At 34.7% G+C, this 27,351-nt stretch overlaps 1 protein-coding gene across 1 annotated transcript; it reads left to right on the top strand.

The window, feature by feature from the left end:
* The first annotated feature begins 267 nt into the window (after positions 1-267).
* Positions 268-18,599, top strand: LOC129256783 (deoxyuridine 5'-triphosphate nucleotidohydrolase-like). Its single transcript, XM_054894946.2, has 5 exons — positions 268-634; positions 7,221-7,357; positions 8,324-8,398; positions 10,603-10,673; positions 13,316-18,599. The coding sequence occupies exons 1-5, from the start codon at positions 396-398 to the stop codon at positions 13,370-13,372; spliced, it is 579 nt and encodes a 192-aa protein (XP_054750921.2). The 5' UTR covers positions 268-395; the 3' UTR covers positions 13,373-18,599.
* The last annotated feature ends 8,752 nt before the right edge of the window (positions 18,600-27,351 follow it).

Below are 27,351 nucleotides of genomic sequence, written 5' to 3'. Positions count from 1 at the left end.
CCTCCTCTCCTTCCCTTCTATTTTTTTTTTCCTCTTCCCCTTTTTTGGTGTTGTTGGCGAAGAACGGCGACGTTCCGCACAACCCCCCCCCCCTCCTGTCTATAGGCTGGCCTGGGATATCGGAGGAGAGAGAGAGAGAGGGGGGGAGGTATACAGATAGGGGGCGGGGCTTAAACACGGATAGTGCTGAGGGAAATCCCCGAGAATGTATACACCGGATATACATTTTCCCGCGTCACGTCACCGGGCTTCATCGATGTTTTACGCGCGCTTGGTTGAAATCGTTGACGTTGAGATACTACATCTCGACTCGGCTGCAAACAAAAAGATCGAGCCAGCGCCAACGTGGGTACGGTACGGACTAAGTTATACGTACACTAGAGCGAAATTTTGCTATGCTGAGAATTACAACGTCCATACTCAGACGACACAGCTTACTTTCACACCTTTCTGTTTGTAATTCTTTTTGTGATATGTCTCCTGGCGTTGAGTCACCTGCTAAGAAGCAGAAAATGGAGGTAGATAGTGCTGAGGACCCCATGGACGCTTCTGTTTTGCGATTCAAGAGAGTATCTCCTGATGCAATCGCCCCCGTTCGAGGCTCCGAGCATGCTGCTGGTTTTGATTTGTATAGGTAATCTATATAACTGAGGTCTACTGCCGTACTGGCCTATCCTCTACTAGTGTTACTGTTAGATCTACACTTAGATCTAACGTTAGATCCTATGCTATTTCAATTTGCATTTCAATTCATCATTTCATGTAAATGTGGGATAAAAATTAAAAGAGCACTAACGTTAGATCTAACTGTGTCTGTTTAGTGTTACTGTGGTGTTGCAAAGGACTGGAAACTTTTAACAGAAATTTTAGAAAAGTTCCATGCCATGGGCATGGCCTGCATGGGCATGGCCCGCATGGGCATGGAAAGTTTTGGGAATTTTGATTTTTTTAAAACAAGGCCCCAAACTATATTAAAATTGTGTTATTTTTAATATAAATTGGGGTCTTTTTACAAACACAAGTCACATTTTTCTCAGATCATTTTCTTTTAATTTTTATCAGGATGTTTGTCTCTATACTATTACTAGTTATTACGTAGGGTGTCTGAAGCCACACTGAAAAGTGTCAGCATAAGGCTGATTTAGGGGAAAATATGGCACATTTTTTTCGGGAAGTTCAGGCTACTAGAAAAATGTGATCTGAATTGATTATTAACTTCTGTTTGGCATGTATGGAAAGAGAAAATTCAGGGGCTTCTTTTGACAGTAAGGACAAGTTTATATGATCATTTTGAATAAGGATTTATAGATAAATTGCAAACCCTTATTTTTGTGTGTGTTGAGATTGACATTTCCCCATGCGTTTTCTATGGGAAAATGAAATTTCTGTTTTGCACAATTTTTTCACTTTGTCGCAATTTTTCATTGTGATCTGGTTTCCAAATCTTTATAAAAATCATACCATCAGAAAGAGCATAAAAAATCCTATTGGACTCTTTATGGACAAGTTTTTGGCATTAATAATAAATTTATAACAGCTCGCGGAAGCTAAAATTTTGGATTTGTGTGTGTCCATTTCTTAACTACACAGTCTATGGCAGAGAAATGCTGAAAATTGACCTTATTTCATTCTTCTTTTTTGCAGCCAATAATTAGATTTTTTTAGAAAATGTTACATTTTTGTCAGTCTGAAGGTCATTTCTCTTCAAATTCACAAAGAAAATGTGATATTTTCTTGAAATAAGAAAAATAATATTTTTCTCCAGATGTTAATCAACAAAGTTGCAGCTAGTAACATCGGCAATGCCAATGCCAATAGTGTGTTGAAATAAGTTGTTGTCATGCTTTAAAATTTGACAAATCCAGATGAAAACACTTGGATTGTATTTAAATCTTTTAGATTTCTTCCTAATATCTTACCATACCTTACCTTATTACCGCAAATACTGGAAGAATGCTGAATCAGCAGTCGAGCTTCCAGGTCTATCTTCTTGTCACTGTCAGCTTCCTTCATGCTTTAATAAGTTTGAGGAGGCAACCGCGTAGCCAGGATTTTATTTTTGAGGGGGCGGTAAATGCACGCAAAGCGTGCTCCCTAGGGGGTGGGTGCAGGGAGGGGGAGTTTCCCCCTCCCGCGCAAAGCTTTCAGTGTTTCATAAATTAAAATGAAAAGGAGCCATCTCTCTTGTCTCTAGTACCTATATCAGCTCCTATTCAGTTGACTATATTGTGATTTTGAACCTTGTTTTCAAAAGTGATTGTGAACGCACAAAAAAGGGATAAAATGGAGGAAAATAGAAAAATATCAACCCCGCGCGAAGCGCGGAAGGTAAAGCGTTTTATCAATTTTTTTTGGCAAAGAAATGGGTTCCGAGAAAAGGGTATTCTCTAAATTATATTGAATACTTCCCTTGGAAAGATCAGATTTGATTACAAATAATTTAGTGACAGTGCATATCTTAACTCGCAAAACAGGAGAAGGATATATGTCGGGAGGAAGATATTCCTCCCTGCGCAGAGCAATGAAATGAAACTCTGAAATTTCAAAGGGCGGACGTTTCATTAAATGCAGATATCTCTAATACCCCCATCGGCTCTAATTCAATTGATTTTCTAAGATTATTGAACTTCATTATAAGGAAAATAGTGCGCAAAAAGTTGAAACTTCTGTGATTTATTGAAATTATATAAAACAGGATGATGTATAATTTCTTTGACTTATCCTGATTCGCTTCATTTTAAATGATAAAGAAACTTAAGTGTCATTCAAAATTCCAAACTGAGGGCGCATAACAGGACAGGAAATGCATGTGCAGGGAAATGACATGAAGTTAAATAGAATTTGATAAAAAACATTTTTTTTTTAAATTTAATACGACGAATTTTATACCTTCCTCTTTTGGAATTAGGAACCTGTTTGCCCCCAAATTATGGTTGTTTAGTAATGAGCTGAAAAGCGTTGCCTATGGAGGTGACGGCAGAAATTGATATAAAGATTTTACCCGCCCGGAGCCGACCCGACTAGAAGTTGCGCGATCAATTAAAAAAAAGATAACTTCATATACTTCGGCCTAAACTTGCTCTAATTCCTTGCCCTAATGTATACATTTTAACTTTAACTGACAAAAAACATATAGCTGAGGTGAAAAAACAGGGTTAGAGAAAGGGTGAGGGAAACAAAAGAGAACTGCAATATTGTCATTTGACCGCGCACAGCGCAGAAGCAAACTTCATATAAATAAATTTAGAGCAAGAGTGAAGGACTTTCTATTTTGAGAAAGAGAAATAAAAAAATAAAAAGAAAAACACACAAAGCTACCTTTCTTCCCTTTCCTTCCTTCGCTTTTCCTTTTTTCATCTATTTTTTCCCTTGTTTTTGGGGACGTTTTTTGGGGGGCCACCGCCCCCCCTGGCTACGCGCCTGTGAGGAGGCAGTGGGGCAAGTTGGTGAAAATTGACATCTTATATCCAAGTAAAAGTAGTGGGAATCATAATGCCTATCTTTCCGGTGTCAGTCTATCTAGCCTGATTTTGAAGGTGTCTACTGTGCATGTGGGAACTTCAACTACCTCAGCTGGGAGAAAGTTCCAATCATTGACTTCTCGGTGACTAAAAGCTTGTTTTTTTTCACATTTGTCCTGCATCTTGGCTTTACAAACTTGAAACTATGTCATATCAGCTAGTTGAAAAAGTGGTCTGGGTTAAGCCTGTCAACTTCATGAGTAATCTTATACACTTGAATCATGTCACCTCTCTTTCTTCAAAGGATATCAAAGGATTTACATTCTAATCTTAAAATTATAATCTCAATCCAAAATTTGGCCTTCATTTTTGTCTCGCAGAGCGAGACTATAGGCGCCGCTTTTCATCTTGACCAAGGTTAAGTTTTTGAAATGTCTTATAACTTAGAAAATATATGGTCCTAGATCATGAAACTTGGACATAAGGGTAATCAAGTATTACTGATTATTCTGCCCAAGTTTCTGGTCACATGGCCACGGTCAAAGGTCATTTAGGGTCAATAAACTTAGACCATGATGGGGGAATCAATATCGAAATCTTAACCAAGGTTAAGTTTTTGAAATGTCATCATAACTTAGAAATTATATAGACCTAGTTCGTGAAAATTAGGCATAAGGGTAATGAAGTATTACTGAACATCCTGCCTGAGTTTCAGGTCATGTGACAAAGGTAAAAGCTCAATTAGGGTTGATGAACTTTGGCCATGTTCAGGGTATTTGTTAAATTACCACCGTAACTTTGGAAGTTTATAGATCTGGTTCATGAAACTTAGACATAAGAGCAGTTAAGTATCCCTGAATATCCTGTGCAAGTTTCAGGTCACATGACCACTTGAGGTAAAAAAAAACAGTTTAGTAATTGTTAGTGTATTTTGATAAAACGCTCAAACCAGTTTAACGAGGCAAACCAATCTTGAAAACTACATCGCGAGGTGGTTTTATGAATCGATTTGGAAGTTCGCTTCGACCGTTCTCATTACATGTTAAACTAGTTTCCAGTAAAGGGCAATTCCAAGCAAAAGTGGAAATTTTTCAAAAATTTATATTGACTCATTTCAAATCTGGATCAAATTTTTCTATCAAAACTCATATGGAATTTCATAAATACAAAAGGGGAACATAATTAGCCAAAAAAAAATTTTCTTACGCATCTCCTTATAGGAGAATCCAAACCATACAAGAAATTTTATACATGGGACTACATATATTGTTTTTTACTTAATTTAATTTAACAGAAAACTTGCTTGTTTTGTATTTTCTTTTGAATAATCTGGAGGTCATCATTTTACATCATATCAAACAAAAATTGTAAAATATAAGTTAATTTTACGTTGCCTGTGTGTGGATATTTCTGATGTCACTCTGTAAACGTCACTCCGAAACCAGGTATGGGTTTACGTTTTAAGTCATAATTAATGAAATAAAACATTTTTTAATGTAATGCAGCATATTAAAGCTAGAACAACATAGAATCCAATCAATAAATCAAAATTGTGATAGCAATTTAAAGTTCACAGAGTTTGAGCAATATGTTTTTTCCTCAAATATGCATGTCCATTTTGCGTCACGCCGTAACCATGTTTATGAATATTCATATCTTATTAATTCAGTGGATCAAAATAACAAATGTTATTATTTTGAAAATTGGGTTTCAGCAACTACTGTCAGGTACCATTTCTTTGCAAATAACTATTCAAATATAGGTGATATCTTTGTTTGAATGCAAAAATTTGTTTCTGAATGTCACTCCGTAACCATGGAACTGCCCTAAACTAGTTTTAGGAAGGTAGTGAGAACTGAGAACAGTGTCTTTAAGTCTTTCAAGGTACATGTACATAGGTACACTACAATATACAGGGTGTATCCAAAAAAAAAAAAACTTTAGTGATTGTTTGCAAGAAGTTATCCAGTCAATAATCATAAAACATATATTCCTTTAAAAATTAGAATATTCATTTCAAAGATACAAAAAATACCTAGGTTTCTATGACCATTCTTCACTGAACATCGTAGTTCCAAAAAAGTGGTTCAATGAAGCAGATGGTTCACTTTCACTACACATTGAATAGATGAATTGTGAGTGTGCGCCTTTCATATTCTCAGAAAAAGACATCAAAATTTTGATACACTATCCGCCCTTTCACATGGTAAGAAAGTCATAATTTGAATGATCAATGATTCCAGTGAAAAATAAGGTTAATGACAAATTTTTAGCATGTGTGAAACCAAACCAGAATCACAAATTCAAATTTTACTCCAGAGGTGAATTTTTCCAGTTAAGTTTCACTTAAATTACAGTACAAATTTTACTTGTGAAAGGCTTGACCTCCAAAACATCTAGGGGGGGGGGGGGGCGGAGCTTACTTGTCCTTTCAAACACTTCCGTAGATAATTCAATTGTCATGCACTCATCATATCGATGCAGTGCTTTGATAGACAAGTCTTCAAGGACACATACCGCCTTCGCTCGGGAATTTGAATTCAAATCAGTTTTCAAGTGAACGTGTGAAAGGTCTGATATTCTAAAGATGAACTGCAATTGTCAATACAATGATGCTTCAAGATTCATGTGTTAAAAGGCCCCAAGTAATAGAGCTATTATCAATAGACAACAGAATAAATGAAGTGACATGCTTTTTTTTTTTATTGTTTCTGTCACAAAAAAATTATTTTGTAATTGTTCATTTTTTTGTCTCACCTGCATAGCAGAGTGAGACTATAGGCGCCGCTTTTCCGACGGCGGCGGCGGCGGCGACGGCGGCGGCGGCGGCGACGGCGACGGCGGCGTCAACACCAAATCTTAACCTGAGGTTAAGTTTTTGAAATGACAGCATAACTTAGAAAGTATATGGACCTAGTTCATGAAACTTGGCCATAAGGTTAATCAAGTATTACTAAACATCCTGCCTGAGTTTCATGTCACATGACCAAGGTCAAAGGTCATTTAGGGTCAATGAACTTAGACCATGTTGGGGGAATCAACATCAAAATCTTAACCTAAGGTTAAGTTTTTGAAATGTCATCATAACTTAGAAAATATATGGACCTAGTTCATGAAACTTATACATAAGGTTAATCAAGTATCACTGAACATCCTGCATGAGTTTCACATCACATGACCAAGGTCAAAGGTCATTTAGGGTCAATGAACTTTGGCCGAATTGGGGGTATCTGTTGAATTACCATCATAACTTTGAAAGTTTATGGATCTGATTCATGAAACTTGGACATAATAGTAATCAAGTATTACTGAACATCCTGTGCAAGTTTCAGGTCACATGATCAAGGTCAAAGGTCATTTAGGGTCAATGAACTTTGGCCAAATTGGGGTATTTGTTGAATTACAGCCATAAATTTGAAAGTGTGTTGGTCTAGTTCATAAAACTTGGACATAATAGTAATCAAGTATCACTGAACATCCTGTGCGAGTTTCAGGTCACATGATCAAGGTCAAAGGTCATGTAAGGTCAAAGAACTTTGGCCACGTTGGGGGTATTTGTTGAATTGCCATCATATCTCTATAAGTGTATTGGTCTAGTTCATAAAACGTGGAAATAAGAGTAACCAAGTATCACTGAACATCTTGTGCGAGTTATAGTAGTTTTCAAAATCAGCACTGCTGCTATATTGAATCGCGTGATGCAGGTGAGACGGCCAGAGGCATTCCACTTGTTTATTTATCTCTTTGTATTCTTGGTAGTTGTGAGAGTAAGGTTGTAAAAGCCAAGGATAAAGCTTTAATTCCAACTGGTCTCCAAATTGCTCTGCCTGAAGGCTGCTATGGAAGGATAGCTCCAAGGTCAGGATTGGCATCAAAGCATTTCATTGATGTTGGAGGTAATACATTTCACTTATTTCAAGCACATTCTTTTCACTTTGTCTTTTAAATGTTTTACTTGAATCTCTAAATGGATCTGTGGGGCTCTGTACATATTTTTATGCTAATGTAATGATCCTTGCTCATATTTTTTTTTTTGGGGGGGGGTTAAATTTTACCCATTGCATGATATTCAAAAGTTTTTAGTAGAATTTTTATTGAATATTTCTTTCATGTTCCAAAGAACCAGACATAATACTTTTCACCATAATGGAAAATGTGATAGAATCAAAATGATTCACAGTGCCAGTTTAATTCCATTAATACACAGTGACACTGCCGATTGATAACTGTTCATGTGAAGAGACTGGACCCATTCTCCTAGAACTAGATATGACATCTCATATTTTTGTCTGTCAGATTATTTTGAGAGGAGAGTTTCAACCCATTCTACCTGCCCGTCATTGTTGATAGGTATTTTTCTGGGTCCCATTGTAGACCCCATAACAAAAATCTGGATCTGCCACTGGTATTTTACTATTTTGTACCACATTACCGGTACTTATTTGAGGCATCAAATGAACAATATGATGGTCTTGCTGTTTGAAAGAAAATATATATAGAAACAAAGCAAAAACAGTACATTTTGAATTATTATTATTATTATTATTATTATTATTTATTTGGCCATAAAAAACATACAAAAATTGTACAATGTAATTACATAAATACAATTTGAAATTGAATAATTAAATATAGATAAAGTAGAAATGAAAGAGAAGAAGAATAGAGTAAGAAAACGGTTTTCCATGGGCCAGGGCTCGCAAAAGTAAAATTCAGTACTATTGCCCAGAGGGGTAGGAGGGAAAGGGGGGGGGGGGGGGTAAAATATATTATAATTTTTTATGAAAAACTGAATGAATGTGTTTTACGAACTATTGCAGTTTTGTTAATGACATCATCAATTCTTTGTTTATCTTTTACAGCTGGTGTAATTGACAGAGACTACAGAGGGGATGTATATGTACTTCTATTCAATTTCTCCAATGCTGACTTTGAAGGTTTGTCTTAAGGATTGAGTTCATATTTTTACAGTATAGTTTCAAAGATTTTTTTTTGTGTGGGACCAATGCTAATTTGTCTGAAGACAAAAAAATCCTACTTGCTTCTTGGAGATCAAGTTATCTACTTTTATTGTTTTGTTAATGATAAATATAAACAAGAGAAATTACTTGTATTATAAAGTAACCAAACATTTTACGAAATAATTTTGCATAATATTATTTGGGAGGAGCGTTAATACACTCATTGATAGATTTCTTTGTGAGAGTCTGTTTGATTGACATAGCATGTTACAGCAACATAAAATAAAATTCAAGTAATATTTTTGTCTTGCCTGCATAGCAGAGCAAGACTATAGGCACTGCTTTTACCAAGGTTAAGTTTTTGAAATGTCATCATAACTTAGGAAGTGTATGGACCCAGTTCATTAAAATTTCGACATAAGGGTAATCAAGTATTACTGAACATCCTGCCTGAGTTTCTGGTCACATGATTAAGGTCAAAGGTCATTTAGGGTCAATCAACTTGACCATGTTGGGGGATTCAATATCGAAATCTTAACCAAGGTTAAGTTTTGAAATGTCATCATAACTTTGAAGCTTTTATAGATTTGGTTTCATGAAATTGGGACATAAGGGTATTGGTGTAACACTGAACATCCTGCCTGAGTTTCAAGTCACATTACCAAGGTCAAGGGTAATCTTGGGTCATTGAACTTTGGCCATGTTTGGGGTATTTGTTGAATTACCATCATAACTTTGAAAGTTTATGGATCTAGTTTATGAATCTGTTGTATAAGGGCAATCAAGTATCACCGAACATCCCATGCAAGTTTCAGGTTACATGGCCAAGGTCAAAAGCCATTTAGGGTCAATAAACGTCAACCATGTTGGAGGTATTTGATGAATTGCCATCATAATTTTCAAATTTTATAAATCTAATTCATGATACTTAGACATAAGAGTAATCAAGTATTATTGAACATCTGGCATGAGATTCAGGTCACATGACCAAGGCCAAAGGTCTTTTAAGGTCAATGTACATAGTATTTTATTATCATATGAATTATGTGTTTATTTTAATAACTTTTTAAAGTCAGCACTGCTGCCATATTGAATCATATAATGCAGGCGAGACTGCCAGAGGCGCTCCACTTGTTGAAAAAAAAAGTGTTTAGTATAAATTGTTAGTGTATTTTGATAAAATACTGGCTAGTGTCCAGGCTGTCTTAAAAAGATCTCACCCTCTACACTGCTATTAATTATAATGACTCTGTGTCTCCTGCACTAACAGAGCTCATTTTAGGCAATTATTTGTACCCCATTTCTTAAAATGTATTTAATAGTATGGTTACCAGTTAGGCTGAGGAAAGAATGAGGGGCATTTTCTCACAATTAATAATTGTATATAAGCTGTAGATAAAATTTCATGATAATTCATACTTGAATAATTGAATAATAGATTAATTGTAATATTTGTAATTGTACATATTTAGTTTAATAATTATATAATATTGACTGGCATTGAGGGCAACATCAAATATGTCGCCCTCAACAGAATCATATTGGCCCGAGTCTTTAGACGAGGGCAATATGGTTCTTTTGAGGGCAACATATTTGATGTTTCCAGAAAGAAGAGCCAGTCAATGTCATCATTATTACCTAAGGCTGTACAATGTGTAATTCAAGTTACTATTTGGAACAATTTATATGCTTGTTTGCTTATCATTACTTCTGATTTCAGGTTATTCACAACCTTAGGGAAGTAACCCTTAATAAGCATTTGTGACAATTGTTACCTTGCAGTCGCACATCATGCATGGCCTGCATATACACTCAACGCGTAGAAATCTTGCGCTTGGGTTACGTTTGTGTATGCACTGGCCGCACCGTGCATTATCTACAATGCGTTGGTTCTAAACTGGTTCCAGCCAGCCAGATTTCTGAAATACTGAAATTAGCGATCAAAATCGGCTCCTACTGCGCAAGCGCACTCGCAAAATTATATCAGTTGACTTCAAATGGTACATTGATTTATGCACTCTGATGCGCCAACCCACAAATTAGATTAACTGACTTTTTTTATAGTAAATGAAATTGTGTATATTCATTAATTTCAAATGCTCGCCCTCTAACTCTAAATATTGAATTCCTTTATAAGATATTGCCATGCAGTAATTTATCACAATTTGTTATTTCTACAGTGAAGAAAGGAGTAAGGATAGCACAGTTGATTTGTGAGCGTATTCTCATGCCAACACTAGTTGAAACACAAGTAAGTTTAAACCCTGGATTTTATTAACAGGTGTTGTAATCACCTAGTATTTATCAATATCTCATACCTTATCTTTTATAATAAAAGGAGGATTTTGAGATCTAATATATTATGATTAGTTTTGGGGTCTTTTTTTATTATTTGATGCTGACACCTTTTAATTTGACAGTAATATGCTGCAAGTGCATGAGCCATTTATCATAAAATAACTGTTCAATAGCAGCTACAGGACTTATTCCTCAGAAAAAAATATGTTATACACACCAACCATTAGGGGAAATGGCAATTTTACCCCTACAATAAAAAACTAGCCTTTGTAGATTTGATTAGTAGCCCCCATTATTTGCCATTAAATTAAATGCAAAGTGTTTTTGTCTCACTTGCATAGCAGAGTGAGACTACGGGCGCCACTTTTCCGAAGGCGGCAGCAGCAGCATCTTAACCAAAGGTTAAGTTTTTTAAATGACAACACAACTATGTAGACCTAGTTCATGAAACTTGGACAAAAGGTTAATCAAGTATTACTGAACATCCTGCTTGAATTTCATGTCACATGACCAAGGTCAAAGGTCATTTAGGGTCAATGAACTTAGACCACATTGGGGGAATCTAAATCTTAGCCTAAGGTTAAGCTTTTTGAAATGTCATAACTTCGAAAGTATATGGAACTAGTTCATGAAACTTGACCATAATGGTAATCAAATATTACTGAACATCCTGCCTGAGATTCAAGGCACATGACCAAGGTCAAAGGTCATTTAGGGTCAATGAACTTTGACCAAGTTGGGGGTATTTGTTGAATGCCATTATAACTTTGAAAGTTTATGGATCTGATTCATATAACTTGGACATAGAGTAATCAAGTATCACTGAACATCTTGTGCAAGTTTCAGGTCACATGACCAAAGTCAAAGATCGTTTAAGGTCAATAAGCTTTGGCCATTTTGAAGTTAATTATTAAATTGCTGTCATAACTTTCAAAGTTTATGGATACAGTTTATGAAATGTGGACATAGGGGTAATCAAGTATCACTGAAAAGTCCTAGGTCACATGAGCAAGGTCTAATGTCATTTAGGGTCAATGTATGTAGTATTGTATCATATGAATGTTTTTTTTAATAATTATTTTACAGTAGTTTTCAAAGTCAGCACTGCTGCTTTATTGAATCGTGTAATGCAGGGGAGACTACCAGAGGCACTCCACTTGTTTAATGTAAGAAATAAAAAGGCTCGGGGGGGGGGGGGAGGATTCCCACCCCCTCTACATTTTTCACGATAAATCCGCCGTGCGAAATTTTTCAACTGCACCGCTCGCTGACTTATTACTTTCAAATCTCGCACAACTTTTTAGACCAAATTTGCGATGCCCACGTACGTGGTTACGAAATAACACATTATGAAAGTGTAACGTGAATTCATGTACAAATCCAACGCAAATTGTGTATTTAGCTAAAATTCATAAATGTATCATTATTTCTACTTTTACTGATTAAACTTAATTTTGTCTTTTTTTATGATCAGAATTAAGTCTGCAACAATTTCCATCGAAAAAAAAGGATAAAAAACCAAAAGTAAAAAAACAAAGAAGTACATGAAAAATTAAAAACAATAAAATACTTAAGAAAGAATTGCAATACCAAATATTTTTGAAGCACATTTGATCAGGATCCTACAAAGAGTTAGTGAATAAAAAATTAGCAGTTTTGGGGCTGTATGATAGTTGATTAGAGCAATTGATTTTATTTCATGCATAAATTAGCATAATTAATTTTAAAAAAATCTTATTTAAAAAAAATGAACCATACAGCCTTGTTGATTTTATCACACACTACCACTGTGCAAATGGTGCTCGCTTGATCGAAGGCCGAGATCTCGGGTGAGCGAACCCCCCCCCCCCCCCCCGGCTGTGAGAAGGGTCCAAATAACCCAACACTTTTAGGGTTAAGATTACCCAGATACTCGCACATTGAATGATCCCTTCAAGTCTGTTTATCTGAACAAATTTGATACTTTTAATGATGAAGTTTATATAGATGCATTGGTAACTTGAATAATTAGTCTTCTTTATCTCCACTTATGTTTTATTTCTCTTTTTTTTTTAGTTGAACTAAAATGTTTCTGATAAATCTTTTATGATATTCTTAGTGATATTCAGGAGTATTGAAGGTATATGTACCTGGGATTCAAGAAAACGCTGTTGGACATATATATGCGCTGTGGACGATGCCAGACGTTTACGCAGATGATATGTTCTAATTGCTTGAACTGAACTCTGACAATTCTTAGTTCGGGTGTGCTTCGGCTGCTGTTCAAAGATCTTGGCAAGTTGACTCTGCCATCTTCTGCTGTGTGAAGTGACATCAGCAGATGTTTGGGCCTGTGATGATGTAGCCAAAAGCAGCACAGCGTGTGTGTATGTGCTTTGCAACTGGCTGATAATTGACAACTGAATGCAAATAACGTCACTCTTTGAATGAAGATGGCGGCGAGTACAGCATGTAAAAAATCCCTCCAACAGCACCACATTGAATCTCAGGAACATATAATACACTAATGCCAAAACAATGAAAATATTCCATGTAGTTTAAAAGTTAATCTCTCCAATCTGATTACTGTCTTATTTCTCCTGATTTTTTTAACAGACATTAGATGAGACATCACGAGGAGAAGGGGGCTTTGGATCTACAGGGACAAAATAAGTAACTAGCAGGAAATCTAGAATGCAGTCTGTGACATTAGACAGTGCTGTGCAGGTAGAATTTTACAAGCTTTTCCCATTTTTTTTTTTTTTTGGGGGGGGGGGGCGGCTACTGATTTCACATAATGTTGAATCATGCTATTGTTACTTCTTTTTACCAGCAAACTTGCAGTCCTGAAATTAGGGTCAAGCAAACCTATGAAATAACGGCTTACCTATAGTGTGTCCAAGAAAAAACAAACAAACCTGGGATTCCCATGTTTTTTTTCTTCAAAGGCAAATGAATTATGGTATTTCATTTGCATCAGCATACAATTCAATTATTCCTCTATATTTTGATAGCTGATATGAGACAAACACTCCACACATCAATGAGCAACAAGAGTTTGTAATTTTAATGTCAAAATCAGGTTGCGCAGAGCAGAAAAATTGGGCTAGATTTGTTTAACAAAGCGATGACTGTGTTTATTCGACCGTCGGCTTATTAACATTTCTTTTGTAGTTTTAGTCACTGATCTCTAAAATGAGAAAGATTTTAGATTTACGTGCTGAGTTTCTGCACAAACTGTTTTGATATGCCTCAATATTCAATATTCATGGTTTGTAATCTGCCCTGCGTGAACAATTTGCTAAGCTTTCAGTCTCAATTTAATGAAGAGATTCCACTCTTAAAGTAAGTGTCAAATTTATCGTAAAAACATTCAGTAAATGTGAAATTTATCTCTGAAAATGGGTTTCGTTTTTTGTGGCATGTACTGTATGTATGCTAAGTAAATATCTAGAAAAAAACTTCTGAATTGATGTTCTAAGATCATGAAAATCTGAAATATGCAGAAAACACAGCCCAATTTAGTTAAGAAATTCCATAAATTGTAGATAGTTTAGTTTTGTATTGACAAAAATTTATCAAACTGAGGAAAAAAATTGTTCGATATGTAAGCAAAGAAAATATCTTTGTCCATTTTATGGGAGAAAAATCCTTCTAAACTCAACTCATTTGAATATAAACCATAATTTTATTATAATGAAATATTTTTCACTGTTTCATATTTTCACAATTACTTTATCAAACTAGAAGGTAGACGCCAATATAATCTGTTTTTACTGCGTAAGTACTTCTAAGAAAGCCTACTACTGTACTCTGAGAATGCTGGATTTACCACCCAAACTAAACTTCAGTCATTGTTGATTGTACCCCAGTTATCGCTTGCCTTTCACACTTATCCTCTGCTTTTTATTTTCTATGAACTATGTAGCATTCATAGGATTGAATTTGTAGGTGTATGATAGTGACTGATCAGATAAGATTTTTGGTCAAGGGTTTTGTTTATTTTTGTAATAACTATATTTATGACATCATGAGGCTTGGATACAGGGACTCTTTAAAAAAATAAATCTTGGTTGGTGTAATTTATCCATTATTACCACATGTCATGAATTAGAGAATGTGAGGACAAAAGTCATGTTGAGTTTTATATATACAATATATATATGTGTATCAGGAGCGGATCCAGCCTCCGCCAATAGGGGGGCCCAAAAATTTTTTCACCCATATTTTCCCCGATCGGCTGCTCAAAGATCATTTTTTTTCTTTCTTGATCGTGATTTTTTTTTTGGGGGGGGGGGGGCAAAATGCCCATGTCCTAACAGTTTTGACAGCTTTATTCTTATAAACAATAAAGATGGGTAATAATTTCATAAGCCCTATTTGAATAGTGTGAGCGTGAAGTGCGAGCTAAACAATTTTGAAATTTCATGTATTTTGTCCTGAAAATTGAACATTCTGGGCAATGTTTGTGAACCTGAACAAGATGCGTATGTAACTAGATAATTACTGCGAGCGCGAGCAGAAATTTTTATATTGCGTTCTGGGCTTGTCGAAAAGGGACCTGTTGAGGATGTTTTGCAGTTAGCCATTAAGACGATACATATTTATTTATATAGGAGCGCAAAGCGCGAGCTGAAAATCTTTTGACGTTCCGGCCTAAAAAATTAACGTTCTATGCACTTTTTGTAATCATGAACAGTATAAGTATATAACCAAACAATTGATGCGAGCGCGAAGCGCGAGCAGAAAAAAATTGAGATTTCAAACCTAAAAACGGGACACTCTTCATGTTTTGTAAATTATTTAAAAAATTTGGTATAATTTGGTATCTTCCTACATTAATAATGCGAGTGCAAAGCATGAGCAGAAAACTTTTGAGATTCTGATCTGAAACTGGATATATAGGCTCATAATGATTTAAATAGAGAACAAGCTGTGTATCTGAATAAACATGCGTGCGCGTGTTTCAGATTTTGACGTAGAATCTGGGCATTCTAAATATCTTTTTTCATCATGAAAATCAATAAAGCGAGCGCGAGCTTAAAATATTTGATATTCCGATCTGAAAAAAGCTCTGTATTTCAAGCAATTTGTAGGAAAATTGTGAGGTGGATATCAATCACAGTTGAAAAAAGATCTGATATGTTTCATTATTATTAGTTTGAGTTTTGACGTAGGACAGGGACATTCTAAGAAGATTATATCACCATATGAAAATGATGACTATCTTCCTATTTCTCTTCCTAAGCGGGAGATGAAACTTGTCGATATTCCATTCTGAAAAAGGGTCAATTTGATTATTAAATTAATATCTTATTTATTAATCTAATAAGCCTAATGAGAACGAGAAATCTGTTAATTTATTATGGCCTGAAAACTGGACATTTAAAGCACGTTTGTAATTATGAATAAGATGCACGAGTTAATATATTTTCAACAATCAATGCAAGCGCAAATCGCGAGCCGAAATTTTTGATAAACTGTCATGAAATTGGGATTTTAAGTAGTTTGTTATAGAATTAATATTGGGATATACATATCAAATCACCAATCAAAATGCGAGCGTGCAGCTGTTACGTTTTGACAATTTGACCTGAATAGGGATATTTGAGAACTTTATGGAATGATACAGGAAAATAATAGGTACCTGACAAATCAAATTTTGCGAGCGCGCAGCGCGAGCAGAAAATGTTAACATTCAGAAGATAAAACATAAATTTTTACAGAGCACTTTTTAAAAATCAATTTGTAAATCAATTTAAAAATCAATTTGTAAATAATGAAAGTTCGATTTCCGAGCTGAAATATGTTTTATATATTGACTTCAAAATTTGATATTTAAGCTCCTTATTGAGCAAGATATATAAATCACCTAAAAGGCAATGCGAGCACGTAGTCTTCCCCTCATCTTATTATATTCACTCGTCTTCCTCCTTTTATGTTTCTCTTTCTTTTTTCTCTCTTTTCCCTTCTTTTTCTTTTTTTTATTTCTTTCACCCTTTTTTCTTTTTTTTTGCTCCACCAATAGGGGGGGCCCGGGCCCCCCTGGATCCGCCTATGTGTATATATAAATATATATACAGTGCATCCTACAAAAAACGAAACCAAGATTTATCGATGATTGATCATGCCTTAACCCTAATTCTCCCGGGGGGGGGGGGGCATAATGGCCCCCCCCCCCTTGACAATTTTCGTGATATATCTGCTGCGCAAATTTTTTTGACCTCGCCGCTCACTGAATTTTTACTTTCAAGTCTCGCGCAAATTTTGAGACCAAATTTGTGACGCCCGGGTACACGGTTACGACATTACGCAATATTATGTAAGTGCATGTCAGACCCAAAATTGCTCATAAACGTGATTTCATGTACAAATCCAATGCAAATTGTGTATTTAGCCAAAATTCATAAATGTATCATTATTTCTACTTTTACTGATTAAACTGAATAAATTTTGCCTTGGTTATGATCAGAACTAAGTCTGGAATGATTTCCATTGAAAAAACAATAAAAAACAAAAAGTAAAAAAACAAAGAAATACATAAGAAATTCATAAAACAATAAAATACATAAGAAATTGATTTCCGAACCGAAGTTTTTTTAATTGCGATTGTTAAGATTGCTACAAAGAATTTTTTTACCAAAAATTAGCATTCTAGGAGCTTTATTTAGTGAATTATAGCAAAAAGTATGATTTATGCATAAATTAGCATAATTAATTCATATAAAATAAAATCTCATTATTTTGGAAAATTTTACCATACAGCCTTGTAGATTACATCGCACACTACCAGTGTGCAAATTTTTGCGTCGCTCGCGCAATCGGCGGCCGAGATCCCCCCCCCCCGGGATTGACAAGAATCAAAATACCCCGGGAGATTGAGGGTTAATCGAAAATACAATAAACAAATGACCTATCATTGTAAAGCGTAGAGTCTCTTTCATTTGAAATATCTTGGATTATTCCTCATTCATGCATGAGTGAGCGAAAAAATTTGAAGAAAGAAAATCACAATTTTGAATAGTTCAACATCTGCTCTTTAATTTGATACCTAAATTACAGAAAACATTCAAGAAATAACATAGCTCTGTTTATTTGAAATAAGGCTTGAATTCCAATAATTTCATAAAATGAAGAGGTTTTACTAGATAGCTTTCAGACTTACTCAACACTCCGTTTTGTTGATGATCAGCCATGCAAAAGTCTTTTGTTAACCGTGCAATAGCTTTGGTGGGACACCGGTGAAATTACGTATGTTTCATGTAATTATGGAAATACAAGCGTTACGAAGAAACATAACTTTGTTATTTATTGACCATTTTCTGCGATTTAGCTATCAAATTAACGAGGAGATATTGAACTTTTTAGGCATGTGATTTTCTTTTTGAAATTTTGATACCCCCTGGCAAATGACTTTTTCCTATCCTTTCTTCAAATTGTTTTTACTCACTCGGGCGTGGATGAGAAATCTTGTTTGTTATACCAGCTGAAAGAGGACATTCAAAGCTTTATAATGATAGGTCATTTGTCTATTTGTGATCAACTTATTATAAATCATCGCTAAACCTCGGTTTTGTTTTTTGTGGGACGCACTGTATATATATATATCCTAATCAATTCGGTAACAAAGGTAAATAGTAAATAACTGAATAAAACACATGTGATTAAACTCAAAATCAACAAAAGAAGGCATAAAATTACACATTAACACTATGGAGCCAATAGATGGTAGCAAACAAAAAGTTATTGGAAGGGTAAAATTTTAATGTACATATAAAGTACAATTAACCTATTAGGTAAGAGAAATGGGTACTTCAAGATATATAATGTAAAAATGTTATGATATTGTGTGTGTGTATTTGAGTTTTGTCAGACGTGTTTCAATCAGATATGATTATTTACGTCTGGGACCGACCTTTAACGTCAGTTACGTCACCATTCGAAAGACGTGACCAGGGCTAGAACCTCTGCATCAATTTGTAACTTCCCCACATACATGTAGCTTGGATTACAAGTGCACGCCTCAACGCCCAGCTTGGGCTATTTTTTTCATGAATAGCTCTCAAATGTTTTGTGAAGTAGTCCTGCTGTTTTAGTACCAGTACACAATATGACCAGAACATAATATCTCAGGTTAATAGTATGTTATTAACTACATTTATTGAAACATACTTTAGCTTAGTTCATTGCTAGTTTTCATCAGTTTATGTAATATCACAGTGACCCAATTCACAAAGTGGGAGTTTTAAGTTCAGTCATATACAGTAAGCAGAAAAATATTGTACATTGCCCATGATAGCACCTAAAGAAAGTTTATATATGCCTTAATTAATATTTCAACAGGGATCCAAATTTCCTTTGTAATTTTGGGCCTTTGTGTTTTAAGTGGTAAAAATACTTCTTAAAAGACACTAAGTTTATTACATAAAGAATGTATCAGGAATATACTAGTCAGTAATAATGTGAACAAAATTGACTTGTCATTTCAAGAGATATGATTTTCAATTTTTTCATTTCATTGAATGCTGCCCTCAAGAGTTGTAAAACAATCAGTGATATCTTTGGGAATGTTCATTTATCAACCAAAATCTTAAAAAAAGAGTTGATTTCTCAAAATGCTGTCTTATTTGTAATTGTATTTTTGATAAGGTTATTGGCATGTTTCCTAGAAGGAGTTGGATTTCTTATTCGTGATCCTGTTATTCCAGAGAAAGATCAGAAAGGATTTTTGTTAAAGAAATATGAAAATCAGTGTACAAAGCCAATGGAGAGTGGTTAATCCATAACACCACACATATGACCAAAATAGCAGTATTATGATTTTAAATGCTTTGACAATTTTTGTCACTTGAACTGAAAGTTCAATTTTGTTTTTGATATTAATTGATAAAATGTGGGGTTACCTTCTGAATATTGTTACCCTTACAAAAATATTTGTAAATAGTATACCACTGATGTTTCAGGGTACTTGTATACCTTTTCTCCACTATGTACATGTATTCAGTATGAATAATATTCACACTTTCAAAAATAATTGTACTTTGTATTAGATGTGTTTAATTTTTGTGTAGTGATTAATGGAAAAGCGATCGTGGTGCTACTGATGAGTGATTGGTAATACTTACAGAAGCTGTAACTGCCAACTATCCTATTTGAGGAAAAGAGTCACTCAACCAATTTCTTCCACAAATTTGATTTCTGTATTCATATATTGGAATTTCTCTTGTGTTCTTTTTCTCCCAGACTTAAAAATTTATTCTTTATTCATGGCTCTCCGGTTGGCAGATAAAAATTGTAATGCTAGCAGTGGATGGATGTGACAAAAAAATTATTTGTGATTTTGATTAGAAATTGTAATGCTAGCAGACCGGGCAAGCAGTGGATGGATGTGACAAAGAAATTATTCGTGATTTTGATAAGAAATTGTAATGCTAGCAGACCGGGCAAGCAGTGGATGGATGTGACAAAGAAATTATTCGTGATTTTGATAAGAAATTGTAATGCTAGCAGACCTGGCATGAAGTATAGTAGTGATTTTGATAATGAAGTTGACATTGATCATAATTATTATGACGAATATGATGACGGCGTTGGTTTACACAGTGAAAAAAAAAGACTGCGATAATAAGCCGGTCACTGACGATGATGTAATAAAATAATCTCAGTGGATTATGAAATTTATGATCGGGTTAATCTTTTCCATGCAGATACGACATTCTTCATTGAATATCGGTTAAAGACTAAATAAAAGGAGATGTGACTCATTTTCATTACAGAAACCTACTTTCGAAATGTCAGAATTATGTCAATCAAACCTAAATCGTTCAGAATTGATTAAAATCATTCATTGATACCATAAAGATGTTTGATATGATGAGGTAATTATGAGTACGGATTATGGAAAGAGGTTAATAAAAATAGTAATTATATATAAACCATTAACATCATAAGACCGTTTGAAATTGCATCTTTGTCGGACGATTGTGTTTATTTGCTACGACCTTTAACAAGGCACACTAAGCGGGAAGAAAATATAACAGAAATATCATGATGCGTACGAATATTTACCGGAAATTATGAGCGGAAATATGTCTAATTGGCTTGCTGACCATTTGTTAAATTGTCAAATAAAGTCATGCCTTAGTGATTTCACTAGGTAATCATATTAGATTCCCGATATACTTCAATGAACACTGTTAAAAATAATTTAAACAATTATGTTTACTATGTGAATCGCACAGTAGTTGTTTAAAATCTTAACAACCATGCTTAAATAATTGATAATTATATATTTGAATTTAAATTTTGTTCTTTAAGATTTTAAACACTTATTGTTTAAAATGTTTAAACTACTGTGCGATTCGCATAGTAAACAGCGTTGTTTGAATAATTTTTAACAGTGAAATAAATATATTGATACATGGCCATTTACGTTTCGGACTCGGCCTATTTCGTCACCTAAACCTAATGATAGCATCCCTATCATATATAAGTTGTCTTAACTTGAAAAATATTTACTCTATGCAAACAAAAGTATACTTTTTCTGAAAGGAAATTTCCAGAGGATTCCAAATACGGCAAAAAGAATGTTCTTCTTTTTAAGATTATATAGTGGTATTCACTTAAACATTAAAATGAGAACAAAATTAAATCTCTAGCCCCCTGTATACCAAAGTAATTCATGTTTGAAATATGAAATGTGTCTCCCCCATAAACGCCATTTTTGTCTCGCCTGCATAGCAGAGCGAGACTATAGGCGCCGCTTTTCCGACGGCGGCGGCGGCGTCAACATCAAATCTTAACCTAAGGTTAGTTTTTGAAATGACATAATAACTTAGAAAGTATATGGACCTAGTTCATGAAACCAAGACATATAGTTAATCAAGTATTACTGAACATCCTGCATGAGTTTCAGGTCACATGACTAAGGTCAAAGGTCATTTAGGGTCAATGAACTTAGACCATGTTTGGAGAATTATTTTCAAAATCTTAACCGAAGGTTAAGTTTTTGAAATGACATCATAACTGAGAAAGTATATGGACCTAGTTCATGAAACTTGGGCATAAGGTTAATCAAGTATTAGTGAACATCTTGTCGAGTTTCAGGTCACATGACCAAGGTCAAAGGTCATTTAGGGTCAATGAACTTTGGTCAAGTTCGGGGTATTTGTTGAATTACTATCATAACTTTGGAAATTTATGGATCTAGTTCATGAAACTTGGACATAAGGTTAATCAAGTATTAGTGAACATCCTTCCTGAGTTTCAGGTCACATGAACAAGGTCAAAGGTCATTTAGGGTCAATGAACTTTGGTCAAGTTGGGGGTATTTGTTGAATTACCTTCATAACTTTGAAAATTTATGGATCTAGTTCATGAAACTTGGACATTAGGTTAATCACGTACCACTGAATATCCTGTGCGAGTTTCAGGTCACATGACCATGGTCAATGGTCATTTAAGGTCAATGAACTTTGGCCGTGTTGGGGGTCTTTGTTAAATTACCATCCGAACTCTGAAGGTTTATGGATCTAGTTCATAAAACTTGGACATAAGAGTAATCGAGTATCACTGAACATCCTGTACGAGTTTCAGGTCACATGACCATGGTCAAAGGTCATTTAAGGTCAATGAACTTTGGCCGTGTTGGGGGTATTTGTTGAATTACCATCCTAACTCTGAAGTTTATGGATCTATTTCATAAAACTTAAGATATAAGAGTAATCAAGTATCATTGAACATCCCCTGTGAGTTTCAGGTCACAAAACCAAGGTCAAAGGTCAGTTAAGGTCAATAAACTTAGGCCATGTTGGGGTAATTGTTGAATTGCCATCATGACTTTGAAAGTTTATGGATAGAGTGAATGAAATGTGGACATGGGTTCAAATGTCATCTATGGCCAATGAACGTGGTAATATGTCATTATATGAATGGTGTTTTTGTGAATGATTATTTTATTGTAGTTTTCAAAGTTAGCAATGCTGCTATATTAAATTGCGTAATGCAGGCGAGACTGCCAGAGGCGTTCCACTCGTTCATCATTCGTGGCGTTGTAAATTGACGCGCCAATTCGCTCATATTTTCAGTTTATACACAGTATATATTAAGCTTAACAAGGAAGAAGCGAATTTGTGTCTCGCCCACTTATGAAAATAAACAGAAATATCGTGATTTGCCAGAGCACGCAACAGAATTGTATCAAAACTTCACTGTGACATGTCTGGGATGGAATAACATTTGTCATAAGAGTTTTGCAGGCAAACTTTAATGTTGACCTCAAAATGAACTTTGACATTACCATGTGACCTCCGAACACAGCAACGGGCAGGTATCCTGTACACCTACAACCCAAGTTTGGTATAAAAGTGACTTACGGTTGCAGAGTCATGTGTCATATCATTGACCTAAAAATTACCTTTGACCTTACCATGTGACCTCTGATTGCGCCATGACATGCAGGTCTCCTCAGTGCATCTACAACCCAAGTTTGGGCGAAAAGTGACTAACGGTTGCGGAGACATGTGTCATAAGAGAGTCTTGCACGTAAACTAAACGTTGATCTGAAAATGACCTTTGACCTTACCATGTGACCTCCGACTGCAGAATAACATGCATGTCCCCCAAGTACATCTACCATCCAAGTTTGGTTGAAAAGTGACTTATGAGTTGCGGAGTTAGGTTTCATAAGGGAGTCTTGCATGTAAACTTTAACGTTGACCCGAAAATGACCTTTGACCTTACCATGTGACCTCCGACTGCAGCATAATATGCAGGTCCCCAAAGTACACCTACCATCCAAGTTTAGTTGAAAAGTGACTTACGGTGCGAAGTTAGGTTTCATAAGAGAGTCTTGCATGTAAACTTTAACTTTGACCTGAAAATGACCTTTAACCTTACCATGTGACCTCCGACTGCAGCATAACATGCAGGTCCCCAAAGTACATCTACCATCCAAGTTTGGTTGAAAGTGACTTACGGTTGCGGAGTTATGTGTCACAAGGTTTGTGACGGACGGACGGACGACATTTGGATCCCTAAGTCTCGCCTTCATCTCTGGTGCGCGAGACAAAAATGACACAATTTCATGACAATGCCTTTCAGTTCGACAGAGATGTTGTTTGTTAAACCGAATAAAATCTTTAAAAGCGTTATAAAAACCACCTTTTCTTTTATGTAGGGCGAATTCAAAAGGCATGTCCACATATAATTTTTTTATTAGGTCAAGTCCATCCCAGGAAAATGTTGATTTGAATCAACAGAGAAAAATCAAACCAGCATAACGCTGAAAATGTCATCAAAATCGGATCTGAAATAAGAAAGCTATGACATTTTAAACTTTCATTTTTTTCACAAAACAGTTATGCACAATTCAGTGATATGCAAGTGAGAGCGTCGATGATGTCCTTCACTCACTATTTCTTTTGTTTTTTATTGTTTGAAGTATACAATATTTCAATTTTTCTAGATTTGGCAATAAGGATCAACTCGACTGAACCTTAAAATGTTTTTTAAAATGGTAAATGCACATGTCCAGGGAGGAATAAAACTTTGTACCACAGGACAATGAGGAGAAAATTAGAATATTTCATATAAGAAAATACAAAAGAAAGAATGAGTGCATTATGTCATCAGTCTCATTATTTGCATACTGACCAGGATGTGAATATACTGTTTGGTGAAATTATTAGCGAAAATTTAAAATGTCATTACTATCTTATTTTACATTCGATTTTGATGAAATTTTCAGTGTTATGCTTATTCGATTTTTCTTTTTTTATTCAAATCAACTTCTTGTTGTGGTGGTCTTGTCCTTTAAGTAAAAAATCAATGCAAATTTTTGAGCTACAGTTTTTTTAGTTACTTTTAATGCAGTTTTTTTATGAAGGCAAGTTTGGATGTCCTTGAACTGATAAATATGGAAAGTGATATTAGAAAGTAGCAATTAATAAAAAAATGTCCGTCTTTTCAATTATTAAAATTGAAGTTCCCGCTTCCCAACAAAAATTGTATTTGAATGAAGAGAAAATCAAGCAAGTACAATGAAAAAAATCATCGAAATCAGTTGTGAATAAAAATTAAGAAAGTTATGACATTTAAAGTTTCGCTTATTTTTCTCAAAACCATAATAAGCGCAACGTATAGTGATATACAAATTTCACTTTTTGCATATTTGACATTAAGGAAGCATCTTCATGAATATTCCAACATCTTCGATAAAGAATCAAACCTTGTTTCACATTATGATGAGGAAAAAATAAGTTTCATTTTAAGTGGATGATGTCATCGGTCCCCTCATTTGCATGCCGACCAAGAATTTTTGTAACTGTTTTGTGAAATTAAGCGAAATTTTAAAATTGTGTTGGAAAAAATGTTAACTTTTATCCGATTTTGATGGAATTTTCAGCCTTATGCTACTCTGATCTTTCTTATTCAAGTCAATTTTGCCAGGGTTGACTTGCCCATTAAATGTGAAAGGATGTATACCGGGCGATTATGTAATTTTAGGTGTCGGGACAGATTCTTTGAAGAATAATTGATCAATATGAGAACATAAATTTATTTCAGGTCTAAAAGTGGAATTTTCTGCCTTTGTTATTGAGAGATAAAGTGAAAAACATGAGATATAATTAATGGATGATTTAGGTTTAATGATTTCAAGGTGATTCATTTCACTTGTTAAAAGAAAGAATAAATAACTTTGAATCATAATAAGCATGGCCTCTTTGGAGGTAAAAGTATGTTAAATATACAAAGCAAGAGGGCGAAGCTAATTTCCATTTCAACATGAAAATAAGCTAAATCGTGCTGTTGCATTTTTCATTTGTGTTTTGATCGCCTAAACCTTGTGATCCTCTGTTACTGTTGTATTCTATAAAGTAAATGCGATGGCTGACAAAAATAAATGTCATATTTATCAATATCAAAAATACAACCAAAGAACTCAGACATACACTGCAAAAACTCTGGTGTTGATTTAACACCAGCCCGGAATCTATATATGTCCACACCAGAGAAGTGTTAAACAACACCAGTTTGGTTTTGGTCTAACACCAGATAGGTGTTTATACGACACCAATTAGTATCAAAACAGCATCGGTTTGATTCCAAACTGGTGTTGTTTCAATACTTATATGGTGTGGACATATATAGATTCCAGGCTGGTGATAAATCAACACCGAAGTTTTTGCAGTGTACAGTTTCACAAAATGTGGATATTGAATTTGAGAACATTTGTTTTTATATACCTCGTCCACCAAAGTAACCTCCCTACTTTGGATGTCCATTATGTTCCAGATTTTTACAATTCTATTCATTTAATAAATTACTATACAGCTATTATTATCACAATAATCTATACATCTATTACACAGCAAAAACGCCGGTGTTAATTTAACATCAGCCTGGTATCTAAATCGGTCAACACCAGAGAGGTGTTGAAACAATGGTGTTATAACACCAATTTGGCATTTAAAGCAACACCGATTAGTGTTAAACCAATATCGGTTTGAATCTTAACTCGCGTGTTTCAACGCTTCTCTTGTGTGGACCTTTATACAGTGCGTCCCAGAAAAAACGAAACCGAGATTTAGCGATGATTTATCATAACTTAATCATAAATAAAATAGACAAATGACCTACCAATGTAAAGCTTAGAATCTCCTCTTTCATCTGGTATTACTTAGATTATTCCTCATTCACGCATGATTGAGCAAAAACAATTCGAAGAAAGGATGCCAAAAACTCATTCGGCGGGGGTATCTGAATTTCAAAAAGAAAATCACATGACTAAAAAGTTCAATATCTTCTCTTTTCTTTGATACCTAAATCACAGAAAATGGTCAAGTAGTAAAAAAGTTATGATCCCTCGAAACAATGCTTGTATTTCCATAATTTCATTAAATAAACGTGTTTTCACCGGTTTCCCACTGAAGCTATCGCACGGTAACAAAAGACTTATAGTCCAGTCAATATAGAGTTTGACCCACCACTAATTGCAACACGAGATATTCCACTGCAATTCTTTCAAGGAAGGTCCCCTAAACAACATACTAAAAGTCCCAAGAAATCCAAGCAGTGGAAATTTATGAAATTTGCATATTATGCAAATAAGCCATAAAAAGTTAGAAAAATAAGGAAAATATCCAAAAGATTACAAATTGAGTGTCCAAAACAATTTAATTTGAGCGAAAATTCATGATAAACAACTGTATTCAATTTTTTTTGTCAAAAGTGCAAAAAAATCTACCTCATTTGCATAATATGCAAATAATCATCCTTATATGGAAAAATGTCAAGGTATTGTGATTTTTCTCTCATTAACTGCTTGAAAATTTCATTAATATTGAAATTTACACTAAGGACGTTGACTACATTTGTATTCAGCTACGGTGTCTGTAGTGTAATTTGCATATTATGCAAATAAAAGTATCTAACATGTTATAAATATTCAAGATAACGCACTGGTGATACATCCCTCAAAAATTGCAAGTAGATTATCTATTGAAATTGGAATATGGCAATACCTTACAGGAAGGTTTCCCAAACACATATTAAAAGTCCTGAAATATACAAGCATATAGGAAAATCACACAATTTGCATTTTATGCAAATTAGCCATAATAAATTACAAATAAGGAAAATAATCCAAATAT

The sequence above is a fragment of the Lytechinus pictus genome, chromosome 3, assembly GCF_037042905.1.
Source record: "Lytechinus pictus isolate F3 Inbred chromosome 3, Lp3.0, whole genome shotgun sequence".
Lineage (NCBI taxonomy): Eukaryota > Metazoa > Echinodermata > Echinoidea > Temnopleuroida > Toxopneustidae > Lytechinus > Lytechinus pictus.
This window is presented reverse-complemented; position numbering and strand designations above follow the sequence as displayed.